This window comes from Trichomycterus rosablanca, chromosome 14 (genome assembly GCF_030014385.1).
Source record: "Trichomycterus rosablanca isolate fTriRos1 chromosome 14, fTriRos1.hap1, whole genome shotgun sequence".
Classification (NCBI taxonomy): Eukaryota; Metazoa; Chordata; class Actinopteri; order Siluriformes; family Trichomycteridae; genus Trichomycterus; species Trichomycterus rosablanca.
In genome coordinates, this window is record NC_086001.1 from 27,940,206 (window position 1) to 27,968,026 (window position 27,821).

General features: G+C 38.5%; 2 protein-coding genes and 1 pseudogene across 2 annotated transcripts in view; 2 read left to right on the plus strand and 1 right to left on the minus strand.

Annotated features, from left to right (window-relative positions):
• The window catches only part of LOC134326271 (zinc finger protein 585A-like), a 338,798-nt gene that overhangs the window by 232,666 nt on the left and 78,311 nt on the right, over positions 1-27,821 (minus strand). The gene's annotated exons all lie outside the window — the stretch shown is intronic.
• Positions 1,708-26,332, plus strand: LOC134326797 (zinc finger protein 850-like; annotated as a pseudogene).
• On the plus strand, positions 17,654-24,249 carry LOC134326813 (BEN domain-containing protein 6-like). The gene is made up of 7 exons (XM_063008969.1): positions 17,654-17,692; positions 19,323-19,376; positions 19,839-19,994; positions 20,142-20,371; positions 20,539-20,764; positions 21,213-21,299; positions 24,196-24,249. The coding sequence occupies exons 4-7, from the start codon at positions 20,180-20,182 to the stop codon at positions 24,210-24,212; spliced, it is 522 nt and encodes a 173-aa protein (XP_062865039.1). The 5' UTR covers positions 17,654-17,692; positions 19,323-19,376; positions 19,839-19,994; positions 20,142-20,179; the 3' UTR covers positions 24,213-24,249.

Consider the following 27,821-nt stretch of genomic DNA (forward strand, 5'->3'; position numbering starts at 1 on the left):
TCTTTCACCAAATGAGCGAAGTCTGGTTGATGGAACAGACAGTAAATGGGCGTCAGCAGACCGGAGTGAACGTGCAGGACAGTATGGAGTGAGCAGGGCAGAAAGATAACTGGGAGCCAGATCTTAACTCTCCTCCTTTTTTTAGAAAGTGTTACAGGCCTGAAATGCAGGAATGGATGTTTATTTATAAATGAAATGAATTTGAGCAGATAAAAGATGAAACATCTCAGCTTCATCCTGTCTGACATCAAATAAAAGTCAAAGTCTGTGTTTATATTATTATTTGCTTTTTCCATACTGTCCCAACTTTTTCTGATTTGTGGTTGTGTTATTATTATTATTATTAAATCTGCTGAAACCCTGTTGGAACAAAGGTTTATAGGTCGTGTTTTTGACAGATAGTATAGAAGTACGTGTCTGTTAGTTCTAACTTAAGTGCTTAATAAAGAAGTTGGTCGTCACTACCAACAATAACAAAATTATTTTTCTTCTTTCACAACACAAAGAGATTTCAGGTGAAGGAACCTCGATCCCTGTGGAACACGTCACCTCTGAGGAACACCTCACCCCAGAGGACCAACAGTGTGGAGGTTTCCAGATGAAGCCTGTGAAGAAGGAAGAACCTGAAGATAAAGATGAACTCAGTAAGATATTTTTTATCTTGAGTAAAATAAGATTTGGATTGAATAGAATCAGAGGAACCTGGGATGAAGCATCATACAGTGAAAGCTTGTATTGTGCTCATGCAGATCAGTGTGAGCAGGAAATGATGAATGCAGGATGAATCACGTTACAGGACTTTAGCATCAGATCTCAGTTTAACAATTACTAACAGTATTTATTATTTATAATGTTATAAATGTATTTAATTATTTATAATGTTATAAATATATTTGATTATTTATAATGTTATAAATGTATTTGATTATTTATAATGTTATAAATGTATTTGATTATTTATAATGTTATAAATGTATTTGATTATTTATAATGTTATAAATGTATTTGATTATTTATAATGTTATAAATGTATTTGATTATTTATAATGTTATAAATGTATTTATTATTTATAATGTTATAAATGTATTTGATTATTTATAATGTTATAAATGTATTTGATTATTTATAATGTTATAAATGTATTTATTATTTATAATGTTATAAATGTATTTGATTATTTATAATGTTATAAATGTATTTGATTATTTATAATGTTTTAAATGTATTTGATTATTTATAATGTTATAAATGTATTTGATTATTTATAATGTTATAAATGTATTTGATTATTTATAATGTTATAAATCTATTTGATTATTTATAATGTTTTAAATGTATTTGATTATTTATAATGTTATAAATGTATTTGATTATTTATAATGTTATAAATGTATTTGATTATTTATAATGTTATAAATGTATTTGATTATTTATAATGTTATAAATGTATTTGATTATTTTCTGCTTCAGAACTGAACAAGGATTTCTGCTGCTCCTCGTGTCCACGTTCCTCTACAACCCAAAATCAACTCCACAATCACATCAAGAGCTGCAACCATGATAAATATGAGACTCTGGTGAAGATTAAGACTGAACATGAGGATCTGACGCCCACCAGAAGCTCCAGTAATCAGCAAACGTCCTCTGGTACTGTCAGCATTAACACCTCTCTCAGTCCCACACAGGAAGAAGGAAACGTCTGCTCACAGTGTGGGAAGAGCTTCAGGTTCCTGAGTCATCTCAAAATACACCAGCGCATTCACACAGGAGAGAAACCATATCAATGCTCACAGTGTGGAAAGAGTTTTAATACACAGAGTGATCTCAAAAAACACCAGCGCATTCACACTGGAAAGAAACCGTATCAGTGTTCACAATGTGGAAAGAGTTTTAAAACACAGAGTTATCTTAAAATACACCAGCGCATTCACACTGGAGAGAAACCGTATCAGTGTGCACAGTGTGGAAAGAGTTTTATTACACAGAGTAATCTCAAAAAACACCAGCACATTCACACTGGACAGAAACCGTATCAGTGTTCACAGTGTGGAAAGAGTTTTAATCAACAGAGTGATTTGAAAAGACACCAGCGCATTCACACTGGAGAGAAACCCTATCAGTGCTCACAGTGTGAGAAGAGTTTTAATCAACAGAGTGCTCTCAAAACACACAAGCGCATTCACACTGGAGAGAAACCGTATCAGTGCTCACAGTGTGGAAAGAGTTTTATTGGACAGAGTGAGCTCAAAACACACCAGCGCATTCACACTGGAGAGAAACCGTATCAGTGCTTACAGTGTGGAAAGAGTTTTAATCAACAGAATGAGTTGAAAAGACACCAGCGCATTCACACTGGAGAGAAACCGTATCAGTGCTCACAGTGTGGAAAGAGTTTTAATATAAAGAGTAATCTCAAATTACACCAGCGCATTCACACTGGAGAGAAACCTTATCAGTGCTCACAGTGTGGAAAGAGTTTTAATACACAGAGTCATTTTAAAATACACCAGCGCGTTCACACTGGAGAGAAACCGTATCAGTGCTTACAGTGTGGAAAGAGTTTTAATATGAAGAGTAATCTCAAAATACACCAGCGCATTCACACTAGAGAGAAACCATACCAGTGGTCACAGTGTGGAAAGAGTTTGAATTAGGGATGCATCAATACCATTTTTTCCCAACCGAGTACAAGTACATGTATTTTTGTACTTGCCGATACCAATACCTTTTTAGAATGATGCAATCTGGAGCATTATGGAATAGTGTAGTTTTTAGTGTAAAATAGTGCAATGGAAAAGTTTATTTGTTCCTTTGAGTACACGCACTGAACAGAAACCAACAGTCTCACAAATACAGTTTTTTAAAAACAAAAACACGTGAAAAGTGACGAGAAGTTTAATGATACCACGTCCAAAAATGCACGTCAACAAATAGCGAGTGATCAAAGTGTTTGTGCGCTGATGCGATGAAATCAAGGAAGAAAAATAAATGAATCTGAGTGGATTTGGCAACACGAATAGCATGGATTGTTCTGTAGCGAGTTAATAAATATTTTTGCAATGTTGGTGTTTTGTTGTTATGTTTTGTAAAGAACAATCAGGTCAGAAATACTGTAAAACGTGTGTGCCGGTGTATTCTGAAATAACTATATTACGCCCCTGTCCCACCTGTTTACACTCCTCTCCTGCGTTTCCCCTCACACCGTATCCTGCGTTCTCATTGGCTGTTCAACATGTCACTCATTCCCAGCCGAGCGCTCGGCAAGCCGGTCAGATCGAGTTCACACTTGGTGATCGAGAGCCGAGTTTTAAGCACATGGTATCGGATGTTTAGTATCGGAGCCTTTTTTGCGAGTACGGATACAAGTTAATGAGCGCGGTATCTGGCAAATACCCGATACCAGTATCGGTACTCATGCATCTCCAGTTTTAATACAAAGAGTAATCTCAAATTACACCATCGCATTCACACTGGAGAGAAACCATATCAGTGCTCACAGTTACCCCTTTTCCACCAAAAGCACCATGGTTCTTGAACCGGTTCTGTTCAGGTTTCTCAGAACCTTGGTGTTCTGTAGAGAACCAACGTGCGTTTCCACCAGTTTTTGAGAACCAAGACTGCTTCATCATCGGTGGGCATTACTTAACGAAAGTTAAAGAGTTGTACCATCATGGCGGAGCATGTAGATTATGTGTGAGCATTTGTGCTGCTGTTACAGATGTTCGTTTTTATGCAAAAAGCATGGATCAGCTGTCGGTGATAAGAAGACGTGACGTGTTTGGCTTACTTGTTGTTTTCTTTAGTTCATTGACGTGAGAAGCGTTTTGCGCTTCGCTTTCACCGCGACTCTCAGTGCAAATAGCCGATTTGATCAGCACTGCTATAAAACATCACTAAAGTTCCACAACACGAACATCCATCTGTGTCAAATAACCATCAAATCCAGTCTAAAAGCTCCACATGTATCTGTATTAGCTGGATTTACTTCACGTGTGGTGTTTATGCAGCTCGAGGTTCTCGGGAGAGTCAAAAAAGCCTCACGTAAAAAAATAAAGTGTAAAGTGGCTGAATGTACTAAAATACGACATAGAAACACTATTACTAGTTATAAGTGCGCTGTACTGCCCAAATTCATTGCTTAGTGTTTTAGTATAAGGTATGGAATAAAAAAAGGGTCATAAAGATTTTGAGTTTGTAAAACAAAAGTCACAAAGGTACTGAAACTTGTAAATGCATTTAAACAACTACATGCACGAAAAATCCAAATCCACAAATGAACTGGAATGTGCAAACATGAAACAGAAATTAATATTAATAATAATTCAAATGTACAAATGTGAAAAAAATATTTTAAATATATATAAATATATATTTTTCAATTTGTAAAAAATATTAGCATTTGTAAATCCGATCTTGTGAATGTGTGGAGTTAAAATCCTCTCATTCACCTTCTCTGCTGCAGTTGCAACCACAATATTAATTAAAAGTCCCACAGCATAATAGGTAATAAAAAAATAAAAATAAATTAACAAAAATCGAGAAACGCAAATCTTTGATAAGACAAAGGTTGTAGTAGTTAACTAGTCTCCTGAACTAGTTACTACAACCACAATACAAGTTAAAATACAAGTTACACGACCTGCTGATTAAACAGCAAAGTGCCTTCAGTGGAAGGTTCCGCCAACTTCGCTGCAACAAAGAGCGCTATAGGAAGTCATTTCTGCCCACAGCGGTGGCAACCTATAATAACTCTCACTGGTGCAAGAGAAGGACTCAGAACCTATAACACCCACAATTTATTAGCCGAGAACGAGCCGAAAGAAAGTCGAATGTCAGGCGAATGTCCAATATAAAACTAACTTTACCACGGTCGCAATTTATCCAGAAATTCCCACTGCCGTATAGTGACAGATGTACGAAGTGCGCAGGTTGAATACAGAAACTTTTTTTTTTATTTGAATTTAAATTAAGAATATTGAGTAAGAAAACTTTTTCAACCACAAATTACAATAACTTATTTAAAACGAGTGTTAATAACAAGTTGATAAACTGAGTCATTATATCTAATTAAATGAAGTGTTAAGACTTACAGTGTGTAACTAAACAGAACAATTTCAAGCTTAGCTTTTCACGTTCAGGATCTACAGTGTATCACAAAAGTAAGTACACCCCTCACATTTCTGCAGATATTTAAGTATATCTTTTCATGGGACAACACTGACAAAATGACACTTTGACACAATGAAAAGTAGTCTGTGTGCAGCTTATATAACAGTGTAAATTTATTCTTCCCTCAAAATAACTCAATATACAGCCATTAATGTCTAAACCACCGGCAACAAAAGTGAGTACACCCCTTAGTGAAAGTTCCTGAAGTGTCAATATTTTGTGTGGCCACCATTATTTCCCAGAACTGCCTTAACTCTCCTGGGCATGGAGTTTACCAGAGCTTCACAGGTTGCCACTGGAATGCTTTTCCACTCCTCCATGACGACATCACGGAGCTGGCGGATATTCGAGACTTCTAGCTCCTCCACCTTCCGCTTGAGGATGCCCCAAAGATGTTCTATTGGGTTTAGGTCTGGAGACATGCTTGGCCAGTCCATCACCTTTACCCTCAGCCTCTTCAATAAAGCAGACAGAGGTCTTAGAGGTGTGTTTAAGGTCATTATCATGCTGGAACACTGCCCTGCGACCCAGTTTCCGGAGGGAGGGGATCATGCTCTGCTTCAGTATTTCACAGTACATATTGGAGTTCATGTGTCCCTCAATGAAATGTAACTCCCCAACACCTGCTGCACTCATGCAGCCCCAGACCATGGCATTCCCACCACCATGCTTGACTGTAGGCATGACACACTTATCTTTGTACTCCTCACCTGATTGCCGCCACACATGCTTGAGACCATCTGAACCAAACAAATTAATCTTGGTCTCATCAGACCATAGGACATGGTTCCAGTAATCCATGTCCTTTGTTGACATGTCTTCAGCAAACTGTTTGCGGGCTTTCTTGTGTAGAGACTTCAGAAGAGGCTTCCTTCTGGGGTGACAGCCATGCAGACCAATTTGATGTAGTGTGCGGCGTATGGTCTGAGCACTGACAGGCTGACCCCCCACCTTTTCAATCTCTGCAGCAATGCTGACAGCACTCCTGCGCCTATCTTTCAAAGACAGCAGTTGGATGTGACGCTGAGCACGTGCACTCAGCTTCTTTGGACGACCAAGGCGAGGTCTGTTCTGAGTGGACCCTGCTCTTTTAAAACGCTGGATGATCTTGGCCACTGTGCTGCAGCTCAGTTTCAGGGTGTTGGCAATCTTCTTGTAGCCTTGGAAATCTTCATGTAGCGCAACAATTCGTCTTTTAAGATCCTCAGAGAGTTCTTTGCCATGAGGTGCCATGTTGGAACTTTCAGTGACCAGTATGAGAGAGTGTGAGAGCTGTACTACTAAATTGAACACACCTGCTCCCTATGCACACCTGAGACCTAGTAACACTAACGAGTCACATGACATTTTGGAGGGAAAATGACACGCAGTGCTCAATTTGGACATTTAGGGGTGTAGTCTCTTAGGGGTGTACTCACTTTTGTTGCCGGTGGTTTAGACATTAATGGCTGTATATTGAGTTATTTTGAGGGAAGAATAAATTTACACTGTTATATAAGCTGCACACAGACTACTTTTCATTGTGTCAAAGTGTCATTTTGTCAGTGTTGTCCCATGAAAAGATATACTTAAATATCTGCAGAAATGTGAGGGGTGTACTCACTTTTGTGATACACTGTATAAACTCTGTGACCAGCTCATGTGGGCGAAATAGAATGACTATCGGTATATCTTCGTTTTGTAGTGCGTGGAATAGGCACATTATCATTCAGATAGACTTTATAGCGCCTTGTATTACGCGTATTCATTGCACACCCCTCTTCTTCAAACACCATCATTTAATATGCAATCTTCTTTAATCTTTACCTACGGTCTCCTCAGATTTTTGTTTGCACCTGGTCCGCGCATGCGCGCTTGACTTGAGACCGTTAACTCAATCCATCGTCTCTGCCTCCACACAGATTTTACCTCAGTTTTTGCGCACGAAATACAAATTGAGTGTTACAGTCTTCAGTTATTTTATCCTCCGACATGGGTTTGCCAAAGTATGCTCTAGTGTATTTTTTTGAAGATGATATTCCTGCCACCAGTGTAATTGAGTCCCAATTAATTGAAGGACACAAAAACCTTACCACAGATGATCTCGTTGACGGTCAAACGGTTGTGGTAAACTGGAAGGTGAGGGTTGGGAAAAAGACGTTCGTTAGGCGGTGCCCTGCTAAGCCTTTGAAGTTCGATGGTAAGTCATGAACTTTTATAATAATGCACAGGAATGCCAATAATATCCCTGAAATTTTATTTATAATGAGTGACCATTTCAGAAAGTTAAAAATAACCCAGGTCTTAGCATATTTTTACATGTTTTAGCTTTTATTTTACTTGTTTTAGCACATTTGTTTACATGTTTTAGCATTTTTTACATGTTTTACATGTTTTCAATTGTATGTCAGTGTTTTAACATTATACTAGTGTTATTGTCAGTGTATAAGTGTCAAAAACAACCCCATTATTTTATATTAGCCTAAAATAATTTCCGTATGTGAAAAAATACTCAACGTCTCTCCCAGAACCAATTGATGTCCTGTTTCAAGGCACCACTGTAATTAGTTTAACGTGCTGTTATAGTTCTGAACTGCACTGAATTAAACATATCACTTTAAATGTTTTTCCCCAGATGATAAAGCAAATTTAATAGTGGCAGAAGAAGCATATTTCCTTGGACAGGAAATTGAGGATGGAAAGAGGCTGAGGAAGAAGCCAAAGCGATTTTATGATGATAAAGACGTAAGTCTGAAAATGCTGTATGAATTTAAATTGAAATGGAGGTATTTAAGTGAGGACCAGTCATATAGATTGATGTATATAAATATATTTGCAAAGCATTCATCAAGTGCTACTGCTCAGCTGGAGGTTTATGTTATAAATTAAGATAATATAAAGATACCTGACAGATGTCTAGAATTTAGTCTATGTGTAAATCACTAAAGTTTAGCACTTTTCTAATAAAAGCTGTGGTGCAGTGTGAACATTTTACAGTTCATGGATTTAAACTGACCTGCCAACATGTACATGTACGGGCACGCATTTTGACCTCCTAGTGCGTTTGTACGATTCCATGTTCTAAAGTACGCATGTCGTTTGATCTCGTATTTCGCCAGTTTCAGTCAAGTTGTTACCAGGTTGTCAAGTTGATTACGCCGCTGAGCCACAGAAATCTGCGCGTGATTGGAGTGCTTTTGGCCAATCAGAGCGCTTCATTTTCACCCAACCGCCCCGCCCCGCCTTGCGCTTCAGTCAGACACCGTGATGAGACCCGCCACTGAAGTATGAAGTATGAATGGGATTTCTCGCAACGCGAATCATGACGTCCGTTCAGGGATAAAGTCCCGCCCTTCAACAAAAAGAGCCAATCAGCTTGCTGCTTGTGCCTAGAACACCCCCCCCCCCCCCCCCTGCGCAGCGTAGTAGCCATAACAACCCGAAAAATTATTGAAAAAGACGCTACAACTGTTTATGAGGTTTTATCAATAATGTAAAATATGTTGTTGTTAAAATTAAGACGTTGAGTTAGTCCAATATTAACCTGACGGTGTTGTTAAATCAGTGGAGGTTCTAGACCAGGGGTCCTCAAACTTTTTAACCAAAGGGCCAGATTACTGTTCTTCAGTGTTCCGCAGGTAAAATTGTAAAAACACCCAAAAAAAGCTATTTACTATGTATACTAGATGTATTGTTTGTGCTTTGTATAATTGTAGTTCATAATAATAATGCAGAAATGTTATTTATTTTAATCATTTCCATTATCCTACCTCATACAGTGTTTCCTTAAAAACAATCAGTGTGAACTGTGAGCCTGCTTTTGCCTGACGAGACAGTAAGCATCAGGTTCCATATTTGTCACTGCCAATCATATCTGGTTGGAGATTTAAGGTGTTTCAACCTTGAAAAAGGTTCTTCGCAGACAGGGGTCAGAGGCTATGTTAGAGGGGCCAATTACTTAATAAAATGTGGGTTACTTTGGTGTGCAGCTTTGTCGCTGTGTGTTTGCAAGTTCGCAATTAGGGGGGCAGTAGGGGGGCCAAGCTGGTTGTCACAACCCCCCCCCCCCCCCCTCACATGGTCTAGAACAGGGCTATGTTTGTTGTTGTTAACGCTTTATTGTTCTGGTCACTTTAAAATACACTTGGAATGTAAATTTTAACTCGTTCATTCAAGTACACAATACATTTTTATGTAGTGAATTCTTTGCAAGTATAATCACAGCATCATGTGAAATCCATTAATTACATGCAAAGTAAAAACACATAACATAGTATTAAAAAGTACCTGAATATGTTCTTTGATATGATTAATTTATTTTCCATACTAAAATGAAAGAATAATGAAATATTTTTAAAATAACAAAAATACTATTAACGTTTTACCAAGTAACTTCATGTTAAAAAATACAAATTGTTTAACATTCTTTGCAGAAATATACCAAACATATATTATGAAAACAAGTATTTGAGTTGTATATTACATTTAATGAAAGTTCATTTTAACTACAAGTATACTTCATGGTAATGTATTTATTAAAAGTATAATTATAAGTATACCTATATAAGGTTGGTATTACTACATATGTCATTACAGTGCTCATAAATAAATATACTGATAAATTTGTATTTGAAAACAAGTATATGAGAAGTATATTAAATTAAATTAAACTTAAATGTAACTAAAAGTATACTTCATGGTAATGTATTTATTAAAAGTGTACTTTTTGTATATATGATATAGTATGATAAAAGTTTACTTCTCAAAGTATGACATTAATATATTTTTAACATGTTTGAAATAAGTACAGACATTTGCTAGTTTATTTATTGTATACTTAGACAAATCTTAGTATATTTTAAGTACATTTAAGTACACTTTTTTTTCACTAGGGCTGACATGGACGATGTCAAGCTTTATCCTTTGGTTGTTCGTGTCTTTGATCCCAGTGTTGGAAAAGTAGCTGTGGTACTCCTAAAAAATTGTTGAGTGCAGAGAGTCTACCGGCGAAGGGATATACAATCTCATTGACCAGGAACTAAAGAAAAGAAATATACCCTGGGGCAATTGTGTAAGCTTTGCTGCCGACAATGCCTCTGTCATGCAGGGGTTAAAAAAAGGTGTTGCGCCATTTATTAAGTTACAGAATCCCAACATTTACATGGTGGGCTGTGCATGCCACCTGATGCACATAGCTGCGGAAAAGGCCGCAAGATGTCTACGTGTTGACATTGAAGATACGCTCATCATGATTTACTTCTACCTAGACAAGAGTAGTAAGAGGAAAGCTTTGCTGCGTGACCTCCAAATGCTGTGTGACACTGATGTGAGGAAGATTTTGAAATTATCCTCAACCAGATGGCTGTCTCTTGGCCAATGTGTCACTCGACTCCTCCAGCAGTGGGAACCCCTGACTCTGTTTTTTGCAGAAGAGGTAGCAGGAAAGAAGGGAGCTAAACCCCTCACATCCTCAGCTCATCCCTCTCTGAAGAGCCCAACTGCCCCTAAGCCCTCAACTCTCACACCTACCTCGGGTAAGCTTGCTGTCTCAAAGACTTTGTCCTCCAGCTTTTTGAAGACCAAAGTCCACCAGAAAACACAGTCCAAGACAGGACCAAGCTCCACACAGCAACGCATAAGGCCTGCACCCAAACAGCTGCAGGCAGGGCCTAGCACTACACAGCTGCAGGCAGGGCCTAGCACTAATCAGCAATGGGTAGGGTCTAGCACTACACAGCAAAGGGTAGGGCCTACACCCAAACAGCTGCAGACAGAGGCTAGCACTACACAGTTGCAGGCAGGGCCTAGCACTAATCAGCAAAGGGTTGGGCCTAGCACTACACAGCAGTCAGCTCAAGTCCCCAAGGTGTTTGACCTAAACAAATTTGTTTTTCAACAAAAAGAGATGGGCAAAAAGAAGGACTTGTGCAAACAGAAAGCAGAAAAAGAAGACTCTTTTTTTTTTTAAAGAGCTGTACCTTGTTTGAAACAGCCAATCAGAACCTGAAGAAAGAAGAAACATGTGTGCCCACCTTGCTGCAGTCATTGGAGCTGCAGTTACAAAAATTGTTGTTGGCCTTCTGCAAACCTAAGTGTGTTGTGGAAATGATGGAGGAAGTAGGGAGAGGGTGCCAACCCACTTTTTACAAATCCAGTGAACTTCAGCTGCCTGATGAGGAGCTGTCTATTGGATATGACACACAGACATTTATCAAGAGTCAGGCTAGCTTACCTATTGGAGCTTTCTTTAGGGATGTAAGGAAATATTTCACAGCAGCCCTTGATTACATGCTTTCTAAATTCCCCTATAGGGACGAATTGCTTCATCATGCTTCAGTAGCTGATATAAGCAGATGGAAAAAAGCCAAATTCTCCTCACTCACATACTTTATAGACAGGTTCCCTTGTTTGTTGGGAAATGGCATTACAGTGGATGAAGTGGAGGAGGAGTTTCGGCTATTTCAATCCACTGCCTTGGATGATGGTGTTCTTGCCAAACGGGCTGATGAAGCTTGGAGAGAATTGGGGCTAATGGAAGCTGGAGGGAAGAAACTTTTTGCAAACCTCTCCACAGTTATGCTCGGGGTCTGTGTGATTTTCCACAGTAACGCAGACTGTGAAAGGATCTTTAGCTTGTTAATAAAAACAAAACACAATATCGTGCTAGCCTAATCACAGAGATGCTTAGTCCTCTGTTTGCTAGGAAAGTCATGTTTGCCTCCAATGGCAGAGTTTGTTACACAGAGACTTTCAGCGACACACTTCTTAAAAAAGCCAAATCTGCAACATTTAGCAAGTTAACAAATGCAACTGTAAATGTGTAAATTTTAATGTTCTTTTGTTGTTTGTACATAGATTTTGATATTGATAACAGCTACTGTATTTTTGCATTTATTTAAATGTTTTTATTTATTTATTTACAAATAATGTCTTCCGTTTACAGTTCACTTTTGTTTGTTTTCAGATAGCAAAAACAGTTTAAAGAAGTAATCTGTACTGTTAATTTTTATTGTTATTGTAATGGCCGCAACACCGTTGTCAAGCTGTTCTGATAATAAAATTTCAGTTAAAGTATTATGCTTGCTTGCTTCCGCAGTCTAAGTGGTGGCCGGGCACTGGTGGAGTGCACATTGATGGTGGACTGGACTGTAAAATACAAATTTTATGATTTGTACTCATAAAATTCTTTCAAGGTTGGCAGGTCTGTTTAAAGCTAGCTGAAGGGATTCAAACAGCTTACAGTCACGTTAGTGTTTTCTATGGAATTTTGTTCATTACAGTGTATCACAAAAGTGAGTACACCCCTCACATTTCTGCAAATATTTTATTATATCTTTTCATGGGACAACACTATAGAAATAAAACTTGGATATAACTTAGAGTAGTCAGTGTACAGCTTGTATAGCAGTGTAGATTTACTGTCTTCTGAAAATAACTCAACACACAGCCATTAATGTCTAAATGGCTGGCAACATAAGTGAGTACACCCCACAGTGAACATGTCCAAATTGTGCCCAAAGTGTCAATATTTTGTGTGACCACCATTATTATCCAGCACTGCCTTAACCCTCCTGGGCATGGAATTCACCAGAGCTGCACAGGTTGCTACTGGAATCCTCTTCCACTCCTCCATGATGACATCACGGAGCTGGTGGATGTTAGACACCTTGAACTCCTCCACCTTCCACTTGAGGATGCGCCACAGGTGCTCAATTGGGTTTAGTCCATCACCTTTACCTTCAGCTTCCTCAGCAAGGCAGTTGTCATCTTGGAGGTTGTGTTTGGGGTCGTTATCCTGTTGGAAAAGGGAGTTTTCGAAGGGAGGGGATCATGCTCTGTTTCAGAATGTCACAGTACATGTTGGAATTCATGTTTCCCTCAATGAACTGCAGCTCCCCAGTGCCAGCAACACTCATGCAGCCCAAGACCATGATGCTACCACCACCATGCTTGACTGTAGGCAAGATACAGTTGTCTTGGTACTTCTCACCAGGGCGCTGCCACACATGCTGGACACCATCTGAGCCAAACAAGGTGATCTTGGTCTCGTCAGACCACAGGGCATTCCAGTAATCCATGTTCTTGGACTGCTTGTCTTCAGCAAACTGTTCGCGGGCTTTCTTGTGCGTCAGCTTCCTTCTGGGATGACGACCATGCAGACCGAGTTGATGCAGTGTGTGGCGTATGGTCTGAGCACTGACAGGCTGACCTCCCACGTCTTCAACCTCTGCAGCAATGCTGGCAGCACTCATGTGTCTATTTTTTAAAGCCAACCTCTGGATATGACGCCGAACACGTGGACTCAACTTCTTTGGTCGACCCTGGCGAAGCCTGTTCCGAGTGGAACCTGTCCTGGAAAACCGCTGTATGACTTTGGCCACCATGCTGTAGCTCAGTTTCAGGGTGTTAGCAATCTTCTTATAGCCCAGGCCATCTTTGTGGAGAGCAACAATTCTATTTCTCACATCCTCAGAGAGTTTTTTGCCATGAGGTGCCATGTTGAATATCCAGTGGCCGGTATGAGAGAATTGTACCCAAAACACCAAATTTAACAGCCCTGCTCCTCATTTACACCTGGGACCTTGACACATGACACCAGGGAGGGACAACGACACATTTTGGACATGTTCACTGTGGGGTGTACTCACTTATGTTGCCAGCTATTTAGACATTAATGGCTGTGTGTTGAGTTATTTTCAGAAGACAGTAAATCTACACTGCTATACAAGCTGTACACTGACTACTCTAAGTTACAGTGTATCACAAAAGTGAGTACACCCCTCACATTTCTGCAGATATTTAAGTATATCTTTTCATGGGACAACACTGACAAAATGACACTTTGACACAATGAAAAGTAGTCTGTGTGCAGCTTATATAACAGTGTAAATTTATTCTTCCCTCAAAATAACTCAATATACAGCCATTAATGTCTAAACCACCGGCAACAAAAGTGAGTACACCCCTTAGTGAAAGTTCCTGAAGTGTCAATATTTTGTGTGGCCACCATTATTTCCCAGAACTGCCTTAACTCTCCTGGGCATGGAGTGTACCAGAGCTTCACAGGTTGCCACTGGAATGCTTTTCCACTCCTCCATGACGACATCACGGAGCTGGCGGATATTCGAGACTTTGCGCTCCTCCACCTTCCGCTTGAGGATGTCTCAAAGATGTTCTATTGGGTTTAGGTCTGGAGACATGCTTGGCCAGTCCATCACCTTTACCCTCAGCCTCTTCAATAAAGCAGTGGTCGTCTTAGAGGTGTGTTTGGGGTAATTATCATGCTGGAACACTGCCCTGCGACCCAGTTTCCGGAGGGAGGGGATCATGCTCTGCTTCAGTATTTCACAGTACATATTGGAGTTCATGCGTCCCTCAATGAAATGTAACTCCCCAACACCTGCTGCACTCATGCAGCCCCAGACCATGGCATTCCCACCACCATGCTTGACTGTAGGCATGACACACTTATCTTTGTACTCCTCACCTGATTGCTGCCACACATGCTTGAGACCATCTGAACCAAACAAATTAATCTTGGTCTCATCAGACCATAGGACATGGTTCCAGTAATCCATGTCCTTTGTTGACATGTCTTCAGCAAACTGTTTGCGGGCTTTCTTGTGTAGAGACTTCAGAAGAGGCTTCCTTCTGGGGTGACAGCCATGCAGACCAATTTGATGTAGTGTGCGGCGTATGGTCTGAGCACTGACAGGCTGACCCCCCACCTTTTCAATCTCTGCAGCAATGCTGACAGCACTCCTGCGCCTATCTTTCAAAGACAGCAGTTGGATGTGACGCTGAGCACGTGCACTCAGCTTCTTTGGACGACCGACGCGAGGTCTGTTCTGAGTGGACCCTGCTCTTTTAAAACGCTGGATGATCTTGGCCACTGTGCTGCAGCTCAGTTTCAGGGTGTTGGCAATCTTCTTGTAGCCTTGGCCATCTTCATGTAGCGCGACAATTTGTCTTTTAAGATCCTCAGAGAGTTCTTTGCCATGAGGTGCCATGTTGGAACTTTCAGTGACCAGTATGAGAGAGTGTGAGAGCTGTACTACTAAATTGAACACACCTGCTCCCTATGCACACCTGAGACCTAGTAACACTAACAAATCACATGACATTTTGGAGGGAAAATGACAAGCAGTGCTCAGTTTGGACATTTAGGGGTGTAGTCTCTTAGGGGTGTACTCACTTTTGTTGCCGGTGGTTTAGACATTAATGGCTGTATATTGAGTTATTTTGAGGGAAGAATAAATTTACACTGTTATATAAGCTGCACACAGACTACTTGTCATTGTGTCAAAGTGTCATTTTGTCAGTGTTGTCCCATGAAAAGATATACCTAAATATCTGCAGAAATGTGAGGGGTGTACTCACTTTTGTGATACACTGTATATCCAAGTTTCATGTCTATAGTGTTGTCCCATGAAAAGATATAATAAAATATTTGCAGAAATGTGAGGGGTGTACTCACTTTTGTGATACACTGTATGTGTCTCTTTCATTATATATTAGGACAACTGCTCTATTCAGGACAAAGATGGTTCTATTTCAAAGCAGGTAAAAAAGTTGAAAAAGATGCAGGAAGTTAAGTCCTCTCAGCAGCTGGCTGGTGAAATCCAGAAAAAGCTAACCGATAAGAAAGTAAGTTTGCTGGCAACTAAAGAAAATGTATAAACACAAGGTTGAATTTGTCATTACGTTTACAGATAATATTACTTAGAAATGTGAATAGAAAAGTTTGCGAATGCTTTTAATATATCTTATGGGAAAATCCACCTCTAATGTCATCTATGCACATATCTCTACACATCAATTAAACATGGACGTTAATGCCTAGTTCACAGAACACGATTTTTGCCCTGATTTTTGCTTGCCGACTGGTCGCCGCTAGTTTTGCCAGCTCGGGAGCAGCTTGGCGTTCGCAACTCTGCTCTCAATCGCTATGTGTGAACTACTCAACAACTCGATCTGAGCCGCTCGACTGAAGAGAGATATCTAGCTTGCTAAATATCTTGATGTGAGTCGGCTGACTGGCAATGAGTGCAGTGTCAAACAGCCAATGAGAAGGTGAAATACAGGGTGAGGGGAAATGCAGGGAAGGTGGGACAGGGGCATGCACTCAAGTTTACAGTATTTCTGACCTTATCGTTCTTTACAAAACATAACACCAATGTTGCATTGCAAAAAATATTTATTAACCTCTTTTGTGGGAATTCAAAATAACCCTTAAAGATTGACACAGACAACCGGAGTAATAGTGAAAGCAAATTCAGCTGAGGGCCCTCTCATCATATAAACACCCACACAGCTTTACAGGAGAGAAGGGTGGATATTGTCCACCCTATCGCAGTATTTATACCCCGCTTTACTGCCCCTTAAGGCTAACTCTGCTCAGCAACCCAGCTCAAGGCCGACTTTCCACATCAAACTTGTTTATCATTTTACAAGAATGGTCAGTTTGTTAGGAACATGGCTGTGTGGGTGTGTGTCAAGGTCAGTATCAGTCTTTGGAATTCTGAAACCTTGAAAAATCACTTCTACCTCTGCTAATTGTTCTAAGAAAGCAGAAACTTTTGAGTTATGTAAAGATGTATATAAAATTTCCAGTCACACCTCCAACCTACTATAGAACAATACCTGCTGGCCATGTAGCCAAATTTGCTCAGATTCGTTTATTTTTCCTACGTGCTTTTACACTGCACATCAGCGCACAAACTTTGAATGCTTACTACTTGTTGACATGCATTTTTGGACATGGTCATTAAACCCCTCGTCACTTCTTGTGTGACAAAACATAGTTTGGGAGACCAGAGAAGTTGCCTGCAATTCCAGTTGGTGATAGATAGATTGTGTAGTGTGAAACCCCCTATCGCCGATCAGTCGTGTAGTGTGAACTGTACAGTCACCTGACGACTTGGAAAGTCATATAGTGTGAACTTGACATAACCTGCAAGTTACACTTGTACTGGAGGTCCAAACATTTTTTTTAAATGAGGAGTGCTTATGTGCACTTTAATCAGGAGTGATAAAACCAGTAATGTGCTTTAAATGGGAGTGATGAAGGCAGTAAATCAAAGTTGGAAGATTTATTCAGAAATAGCTTCTATCAACACACATTTGAGAGCTTTCCCTACCATTGGGTACACCACCCATGTCCAGTGCCCACACCACCTAAGCCCAACAACCTATGCATTTGTGCCACCACAGGTATTAAATATGAAGTTAGTAACAGAATTTTTTATTGCAGGAAAAGGGTCACTTGTCAGGAAGAGCAGAAGAAGTTAAGAATGTGGAATCCCAGTGTTTGACAGAAAAAACACAGGTATTTTAGATGCCTTCATTCAGCATGTAAGAAGGGGTTCCCATGTTCATGATGGTGGCAACAATTCTGACTGCACTAGCGTCTTTGGTTGTTAAAGGTTCACTATAGCTGAGTTTACATGCAGTTTTTTGTTTTTGTAGGATAGAACAAAAAAGAATAAGGTCTCAAGAAATGCTAATCACTTGTTTGCAGAGATGTTAAGAGAAAAAATGGCGGTACGCATTATTTACTTTGTTGTTATTTACAGTATTTATTCTGCAATACACCCCCCACCCCTAAAATTTGCCATGTGCAGAGCAGGGCTGCAACTACCAATTATTTTGATTGTTGATTAATCTGTCTATTATTTTCCTAATTGATTAGTTGCTTGGTCTATAAAATGCACCAATCAATTAAAATCACTAAAAACAATGAATCAATTAATTGTTGCAGCTCTAAATTCTACAGAAACATGTGGACCTAAAACTCAAATCTGCAGTGAGGTACCATGACAATGTGTGATGATATAAAGCTTTTTGCATGTACGGTATGACATGGAACCTCAGTACTGATCTGAATTAAGGAGTCAAATATTCTGCCAAATGAGTGTGCCTTCTTAACTTTTGGGCCATGCCCAACTAGAGCTGCCACTTTTTTTCTATCGATTAATCTATAGACTAATCTCATTTAAGCTTCTTTTATTTTAACAACAAACTATACAGCATAATAATATAACACAGAACTAAATGTAAACAGGGTTTATGTTCATATGATCACATATTAAACACAGTGCAGCACATGTTTATGGTGTTCAGTACACAAAGCAAGGTGCTTAAACTTATAGCAGAAATAAAATAGTTAGATGTAGCCACGTCTCATTAAGTCCAGCGTACAGTAACGACAGAATGAGCCCAGATTCTAACCTACACATTCACTCCAAAATTACTTCACATACTTCACAGTGGTAAGTGTTTCACATGAGAAGCTTTTTGTGCTTTAATCACCGCAACCACAAAAATTACGAGCCCAACTGAGCAAAGTGTGTGGTGGTCTAACTGAACTCACTAATAAATATGATATTCCAAGATCTCCGTGATTAAGAAGCATAATGAAGCGACATCGCGCTAGTTCTGCTGTGGTACCATCAAAGCTTTACAGTGTACAAACCACCTTTTGTTTTGTGCCAGTTTTAAGTATTTACATACTTTTGATGATTTGGGTCTTGGAAAACTTTGAGCTTTTCTTTAAAAGCTCTTTACAATCGGCCTCTGACTGCTGCAGACGGCATTTTTTTTAAACTGTGCTTAATGCCACCAACCAGTGACTGGACCAAATACGACTTAGGTCATGTACACAGCAAGTAGTGCTGAGGGAATCATATGAACGCTTATATAAATGGAAACGTTGTAGAAATAAAAAAGGATCATTTATAAACATAGTTTTAAAAACGATGCATCGACTTAAAATATTGACGTCAATGCATTTTTAGCACCAGCGTCATCAACTAGGTCGACCAATTGCAACAGCCCTATGCCCAACAAATCATTTCGTTTTAATATATTAATTGTAAATCAAGTTGGACCTTAATACTGTATGATTAAAATGATTTTAACACTGTAAATGTTAGTCAGCATGTTCAGAATGTAGCCTAACATGCTCTTAGCTATTCTGTACCCAGTTGCATATTTGTTGGACGTAACCCCGAAATTAAGAAAATGTTTTGCAAAATTTTACCTGGTGTTTCACTGAATATAACTGACTGGATCTATAACCAAGACCATTTACATTTCGAAAGAACTGTTTAAAGTTTTTCTGTTCACTGTTTTGGTACCCCTAGACAACATATTCTAAAACATGTCATTTTAGGATGATGATGTAAAAAAGAGAACTACACGGAGGCCTGAAACTCAGAAACTTGATGTAAGTGCTAGTTCAGATTTGTGTTAAAATATATTGTAAACAGCTCACAACTCGCTTTTCTACATTTACGGCATTTAGCAGACGCTTTTATCCAAAGCCATTTACAGTCTAAGCAATTGAGAGTTAAGGGCCTTGTTTAAGGGCCCAACAGTTGCAACCTGACAGTGGTGGGGTTTAAACCAGCGACCTCCTAGTTCAGTACTTTAAACGCTAGGCTACAACTATCCTGCTTCTCTACAACTGCCTGCTTCTCTACAGTTTTGGTGCTGAATCTGCTGAATCTATTTATCCATTCATCTACCTTTGTGTCCACCCACCCATCTATGTATGCTTAAAGTCCTGAAGTTTTCAATTTCTGTTGGGTGTGCTACTATGGAAGAAATGCAAAATTGTGTATTGTTCACACTTGAATATTTATTGCACTCCTGCAGACATTTATTCATTGTTGGATCATTTTTTCAGGAGTCTACTAGCGAATCTAATTCTGATGATCCACATGGTATATGCAGATCCAACCTAAGCCAGTCTGAACTACTCAGCAAAATAGAGATACTGCAGCATAAGATAAAAAAATTAAAGAAAGAGAACGTTTGCGGCAGTATATTAGTGCAGGTGAAGGTAAGTCATGTTTTTCAGCAATAAATATTTTCTGCAACATAAAAATTAATGATATCAAAGATGGTTTATCTCTTGTTATATACTGACCACTCAAACAACAGGTAGTTTTTAAAAACAAAACACACTGTACCGTTTTTTTTTTTAAAGATTTTTCTGCAGTCGTTGCTGATATTAAGAAAACCGTTATGGAGTTCAAGACCAGAGTGCAGCCCAGAGAGTCAGTTAAGACTGTAAGAAAGGAAGCAGCATTAGGAAGGACAATCTCAGATCATGCCTTCCTCAAAACACTAACACCACTACACACACCACAGCAGCAGACAGAAGAGACGGAATTGGCAACAGAAGAAGACTGTGCTGATGTTGCCAGTGAACATGTGGTAAGTTTTGTGTTTAAGCATGAATATTTTGATTCTCAAGCACCTAAATGCAGTTTTAGGGAGGAAACCTGTGTCAAAATAAATTTGTAAAAGCACTGATTATGTTGTTGAGAATATATGAGATATATGAGACAATTTGTCATTCTGAATACTGTGCTCGGTTTCAGACTCTTAAAACATCAGCTAAAGAGCTCAGACTCAGAAGAGATGTCTGGAACGTTTTGAAGGGCTGCTCAAGTGTCTCAAAATTTGTTGGAGACCTAACTGAGGCAGTGTTTGGACGGGACTACTGCGGTACTCACTCCTTGAGTGGGAAACGCTCCTCCCAAACAAAAGACCCAACCCGACCGGTCAAACCAGCTGCAGATAGGCTCACAATCAGAGCCATAACGGGTAAGTTCACTGTGCCTCACACTAGAATATTTAAGCAAATATATAAGCAATATGGCATGGGGGAGAGTGGGGTTAGTAAAAGATGTACACATGCCCATGATTTGGCTGTAAACACAAGGCCAGAGGCAGGTAATCACAGCCATGGGTATATTCTTTACCAACCCCACTCTCACTCAAGCCATATTGCTCTTATACAGTAGTATATGAGGGCCCAGGCCCAGTGCTCTTATACACTGTATAATAATTTGTAAGGCCAGTCTTATGCCTAAAACCTTAACACGGATATTTATGTTCATTTAAATACATTTTTATAGATTTTTCTATTCTTACATTTTTATATATGTATATATCTTTGCATTTATATATTGATTTGCCCACCAAAGTACATATTGTTAGTCTATGTTAGTCTACATTGCTGATCAAACAAATGTATTTTTTATGTTTCCAGAGGTGGCTGAGCAACTTTTCCCTGGGAAAAAGGTCCAGAAGGTGTTCTTCTCCACCAAATTTAACAATGTGGACAAGCTTGAAAGAGGTTTAATTTATCTCATAAATCATAAATAAATGCATATTAAATTAATTATGATTATACATTATTATTATGTATCTATAGAATTCAAATAAAAAAATAACAATTATAGAATTATATTATACTGTATAATAAAATTAGATTATTATATGATAACACTGTAAATACACTGATCAGCCATAAGACTAAAACCACCTTTTTGTTTCTACACTCAGTCCATTTTATCAGCTCCACTTACCATATGCACTTTGTAGTTCTACAATTCTACAACTGTAGTCCATCTGTTTTTTCTACATACTTTTTTAACCAGCTTTCACCCTGTTCTTCAATGGTCAGGACCCCCACAGGACCACCACAGAGCTGGTATTATTTAGGTGGTGGATCATTCTCAGCACTGTTGGAGTTTTTAAATATCGTGTCCACTCACTGTCCACTCTGTTAGACACTCCTACCTAGTTGCTCCACCTTGTAGATGTAAAGTCAGAGATGATCGCTCATCTATTGCTGCTGTTTGAGTTGGTCATCTTCTAGACCTTCATCAGTGGTCACAGGATGCTGCTCACGGGCCACTGTTGGCTGGATATTTTTGGTTGGTGGACTATACACAGTCCAGCAGTGACAGTGAGGTGTTTAAAAACTCCAGCAGCGCTGCTTTATCTGATCCACTCATACCAGCACAACACACACTAACACATCACCACCATGTCACTGTCACTGCAGTGCTAAGAATGATCCACCACCTAAATAATAGCTGCTCTGTAGTGGTCCTGTGGGGGTCCTGACCATTGAAGAACAGGGAGAAAGCAGCCTTAAAAAGTATGTAGATAAACAAATCGACTACAGTCAGTAATTGTAGTGCTTCTATATGGTAAGTGAAGCTGATAAAATGGGCAGCGAGTGTAGAAACAAGGAGGTGGTTTTAATGTTATGGCTGATCAGTGTAGATTCATAAGTGTAATATAATTATTTTACTATATAACTAATATTATATATTATTCTTATTATTATTGCCTATTATTATTATCATTATTGTACATGTACAATGCAAAGTTGTTAAATATTTTATTAATTTACCATTTCCAAGTTATCCTTAACTGTTGTTTTTATGCCTGTTTGAAACTGCACCATTGCTCATTAAATGGCAAAAAGCCAAAGATACAATTCTGAGTGGTAAGATACACTATTGTTTAATTGATTTACAAGGCTGTACATTTTTCTCTCTTCATAATAATTCTAGTGTGCTTATTTTATATGAAGTTTTAAGTTTATTTTATACAGGTCATTTGGGGTTTGTTTTAGGCATTGCATCCAAAGGCAACAGTACTAGTATGTCCACAATTAAAGGGACTAAAAGTTACAGTAAAACCATGAACATTAAGTTCAAAGCTGATGTTAAACTTTTAAAACTGTTTACCAAGTTTACATTGGAACTGTTAAACCTCCCAGTACAATAATCATTCGGGTTTACAGTTTTACTGTGAACTTTTTTATAGTAAAACTGAAATAATTCATGGTTTTACTGTGAAAGTTCACAGTAGAACCATGAAGTGGCCAAATTACCATCAAAAATTCATAGTAGAACTGTAAAATATTTCACAGTTTTACTATGAAATTTCACAGTAAATTTTTTCCTGGGCAGTCGCGCTATTTCTACTTAATAAAAAGTTACGAGGCTGAAGTTAGTTACTTATTCGCGGCTTCTGATTCGTTTGGTTACTTATTCGCAGCTTCATATTTAGCGGCTGAAGTTGGTTCCTTATTCATAAAGGGATTGTTCGCCATGGATATTTGCTGCACACTTTATATTTTACCGACATAAATCAACTAAATGAAGACGTGAACATAATTTTTTTGGCTGATTCTCATCGTGATATTGTCAATATAAAAATGTGATTTAAATATAATTAAAATATTTACTTTGTAAAATATTTTTTCAATTCATTCTTTCAGGCTGCATTTCCACTGTAAGGAAAACCTATTTTTATTCAGAAGCATACTGGTGGCATAATTCATGTCGGGCCAGACAAATAACAAATCCATTATACAGAACTGGTCCCTCTCTGTAAGAAAAAGTTGATTTTAGACTGGCCCAAGTTCATTCTATACCTAAAATCTAACTGCCAACATGGCACACTCAGCAATGGTGCACATGAAAATTGATTCAAAGGGGCAATTTCAGAAGCATACTGGTGGCATAATTCAAGTCGGGCCAGACAAATAACAAATTCATCATATAGAACTGGTCCCTCTCTGTAAGAAAAAGTTGATTTTAGACTGGCCCAAGTTCATTCTATACCTAAAATCTAACTGCCAACATGGCACACTCAGCAATGGTGCACATGAAAATTGATTCAAAGGGGCAATTTCAGAAGCATACTGGTGGCATAATTCAAGTCGGGCCAGACAAATAACAAATCCATTATACAGAACTGGTCCCTCTCTGTAAGAAAAAGTTGTTTTTAGACTGGCCCAGGATCATTTTCTAACTAAAATCGAACTGGCAACATGGCACACTCAGCAATGGTGCACATGAAAATGTATTCAAAGAGAAAACAAATTAGACAACAAAGTTAACCAAAAAGAAGAATTCTCTCCCTGTAAGCAATTTTTAAGTTTTATTACTATTATCAGTTTGTGTCACTATTAGCAGCAATTAAATGTGGGGGTTAGCAATAGCAAACATTAGACTACCTAAGTTAGCTAAGTGATCTATCAATGATTAATGACTCCCATACAAGGCAAAACAAAAGCAACTTATCACTGCATGCTTTGTGGCTCCATCTAGTTCATTTGCACACGTTCCATAGATAATGAGCTAGTACTTCACACAAGAAGGTGTGAATAGTTGTCTGATGATTGACCAATGCAGAGTTTTGAACTGGTCTTGGGTCTTTGTCCTCAGCTCTATTTAAGGACTAAACTCTAGACCTGTAGCTGAGTCACTTGGTAAGAAGGATCTTCTGCATGTTCTCCATTAGAAACGACCTGCTGGAGACACCAGCTTTGTTAAAGTGGCTGGCAGGATTCTAACAGGAAGGTAAAGGGTTTTCTTGTTTGTTTCTTTAACATTTATGTTGCATTTGTTGTTCTTTTTATTTTATGATGTTATTTAATATTATCAGGTTAATATATTCAGACTGTTTAAAATAGCTTTATGCTCATAATTGTGGTGATTTATGAAGCCTTTTTTACTCCCAGCACACCAAAGATTTACACTTGTGAGCTAATTATTATTCCTGTCATGAACTGGATTAGATTTGCTTGGTGCAGGACTGATGTTGAGAAAGTCAGATCTCTTATATCTTTATTTATATCAAGTTATTTATAGTTATTTAATTATTAATATCTGCAGTATTTATAAGTATTTTATCCTGTCGTTCTTTGAATTCAGATTCTCATTAAACGTCAAGTGAATTTAATGTGTTTATTACTAGGTGAAGAGTTTAATATTATTGTGGTATTAATGTAGTAAAAGTAATTCTAATTAATCGACTTGTTTCTTTGTTTCTGTTGCTTTCCAAGGAAAAAGTTTCTACAGTCTTATCAAAGCATAAACATGAAGAACTTTCATCACTGCTCAGAGTGTGGGAAGAGTTTTACTAAGCAGAGTAATCTCCAACGACACCAGCGTGTTTACACAGGAGAGAAACCATATCACTGCTCAGAGTGTGGAAAGAGTTTTGCTCAAAAGGGTACCCTTCAAAAACACCAGCGCATTCATACAGGAGAGAAGCCATATCACTGCTCAGAGTGTGGAAGCAGTTTTTCTCGTCAGAGTACGCTCCAAAGGCACCAGCACATTCACACAGGAGAGAAGACATTTCAGTGCTCGGACTGTGAAAAGAGTTTTACTCAAAGCAGTAACCTTAAATTACACCAGCGTATTCACACAGGAGAGAAACCGTATTACTGCTCAGAGTGTGGGAGGGGTTTTTCTTACAGTAATGCTCTTAAAGTACACCAGCGTATTCACACAGGAGAAAAGCCACATCACTGCTCAGAGTGTGGAAAGAGTTTCGTTCAAAGTTGTGACCTTAAAGTACACCAGCGTGTTCACACTGGAGAGAGCCCTATCACTGCTCAGAGTGTGGAAAGGGTTTTATTCAAAGAAGTGACCTTAAAGTACACCAGCGTATTCACACAGGAGAGAAACCGTATTACTGCTCAGTGTGTGGAAGGAGTTTTGCTGAACATGGTACACTTCAAAAACACCAGCGTATTCACAAAGGAGAGAAACCATATAACTGCACTGAGTGTGGAAAGAGTTTTGCTGAACATGGTACCCTTCAAAAACACCAGCGTATTCACACAGGGGAGAAACCATATTACTGCTCAGAGTGTGGAAAGAGTTTTGCTGAACATAGTACCCTTCAAAACCACCAGCGTATTCACACAGGAGAGAAACCGTATAACTGCACTGAGTGTGGAAAAAGTTTTACTCAAAGTAGTGCCCTTAAAGTACACCAGCGCATTCACACAGGAGACAAACCGTATCACTGCTTAGAGTGTGGAAAGAGTTTTACTCAAAGTAGTGCCCTTACAGTACACCAGCGTATTCACACAGGAGAGAAGCTGTATCACTGCTCAGAGTGTGGAAAGATTTTTGCTCATGAAAATAATCTCAAACGGCATCAGCGTATTCACATAGAAAAACTACATCACTGTTAAAAGTGTGGGAAGTTTTTTGCTCATGAAAATAATCTCAAACGGCATCAGCGTATTCACATAGAAAAACTACATCACAGTTAAGTGGAAGTATTTTATTGCACATTATGTTCTCCAACAACACCAGCGCATTCACACAGGAGAGAAGTCATATCACCGTTCACTGTCTGAAAAGAACTTTAGTGAAAGAAAGATCCTTTAGTACACCACACCAGCACATTCACATAAGAGAATGACCCATATTGCTGCTTATAGTGCGGATAAAGTTTTACTGGAAGCAGCATTTTTAATAGTTTTTGTGACTGGAGTCGTCTAGTAAAACATTCAGAGGAGAAAATAAAATGATACTCCACTACTGCATGTACAGAAAAAGCTCTGTGTACTTTCTTTTTCTACTAATATCCACTAGAACTGATCTACTTCAATTATCAAATGTACATGATGGTGTGAGTATGATCATTAATCATCAAATGTAATGTGGTGTAATGTACCAACCTCAGATCTGAATCTGTTTTTGTTCTTTATTCAAGTTTAATCTACTTTAATAAACACAGAACATCTTTTACTTTCAAGTGGAAGAATTTTACCCTGGTCTTTATGGTGTTTGCAAGAATTCTTCATATTATGAATGCTAAGTTTTCATAAATGTATAGCCTCTTACTTTAACACTTCTAGGTCTACACTCCAAAATTCTAGTCTTTAGATGATTTCCACTTAGCAAATAATGAACCGTCCTCCACCAGAATGTACATGAGAAGGTGTGAATGGAGGGCTGTGGACTGAACAGTGTTGCATTTAGGGCTGCACGATATTGGAAAAAACTGACATTGCAATATTTTTTTCCCCTGCGATTATAATGTGATATTAAAAAAATGCAGGAATTTTTACCACATTATTAATAATATAAATAATGCATGTATCTTACTCTAAATAAGGGGCTCATCTGTGAAAAAGGGTGGTGCCTACAAGGGATACAAAAGATTATGACAAGCTACATCTTTGTACTCGGTAAAATTGGTCATTTAATATTTTATTTCACAATCAAAACCTCTTCAAGTAGTAAACATTATTAAAAAAAAAAACTATACAAACAAAAGAGCAGCTAAACACATGTTCCAAATCCGAGATTTTATTACTAAACACAATGCTGAGGCAGAACGAGTGAGACTTGAAAGCGTCCTTAGTGAAGAAGGCAATCCCAGAATACACTGCGGCATCTCTTCTCTCAAACGTAAATAAATAATTATTAATTTTTAACGAGTGTTTTTCTTTGCAAGTTTGGGCTTGTCAGCAAATGTAACAGTTTTCTGTACACGAATCAAGATGTTATATTGACATGTTAGCGCCGTCCCACCTCATTCCATTGGTTTTAATGGCAAGATGCTAAATGCTAAATGTGAAACCCGATGGAATCGGGCGCGTTCCAATAACCTGCCTTCTAAGTCATTGACTTATTAGGATCCTCTCTACTGTGGCAGCTGCCTATGTAGGTAGTACAGCAAGGCAGCTCACTACACTGTTAGACATTTCAAAGGGTTTTTACAGTAAATTATTGGCAACACTGTTGCCAGTAAGTTACTGTAATTCAAATTTACAGTACCATAACTGTATTTTATTTTACAGTAACTTAATGTTACTGTAATTGCATTTTACAGTAACACCACAGTAAAAACTTTGGTTAACTGTACAATACTGTAATTATTTGTTAAATTTAATTTTAAATTTTAAAAAACTCTGTAAATTGTACTTATTTGACTTATAACTTACTCAATACTGCTATTTAATCCACACAGACAATTATTGCAACATATCAAATTCTTTATTTAAATCACTGCAAATGCTTAAAGCACTTTCAACAAAAAC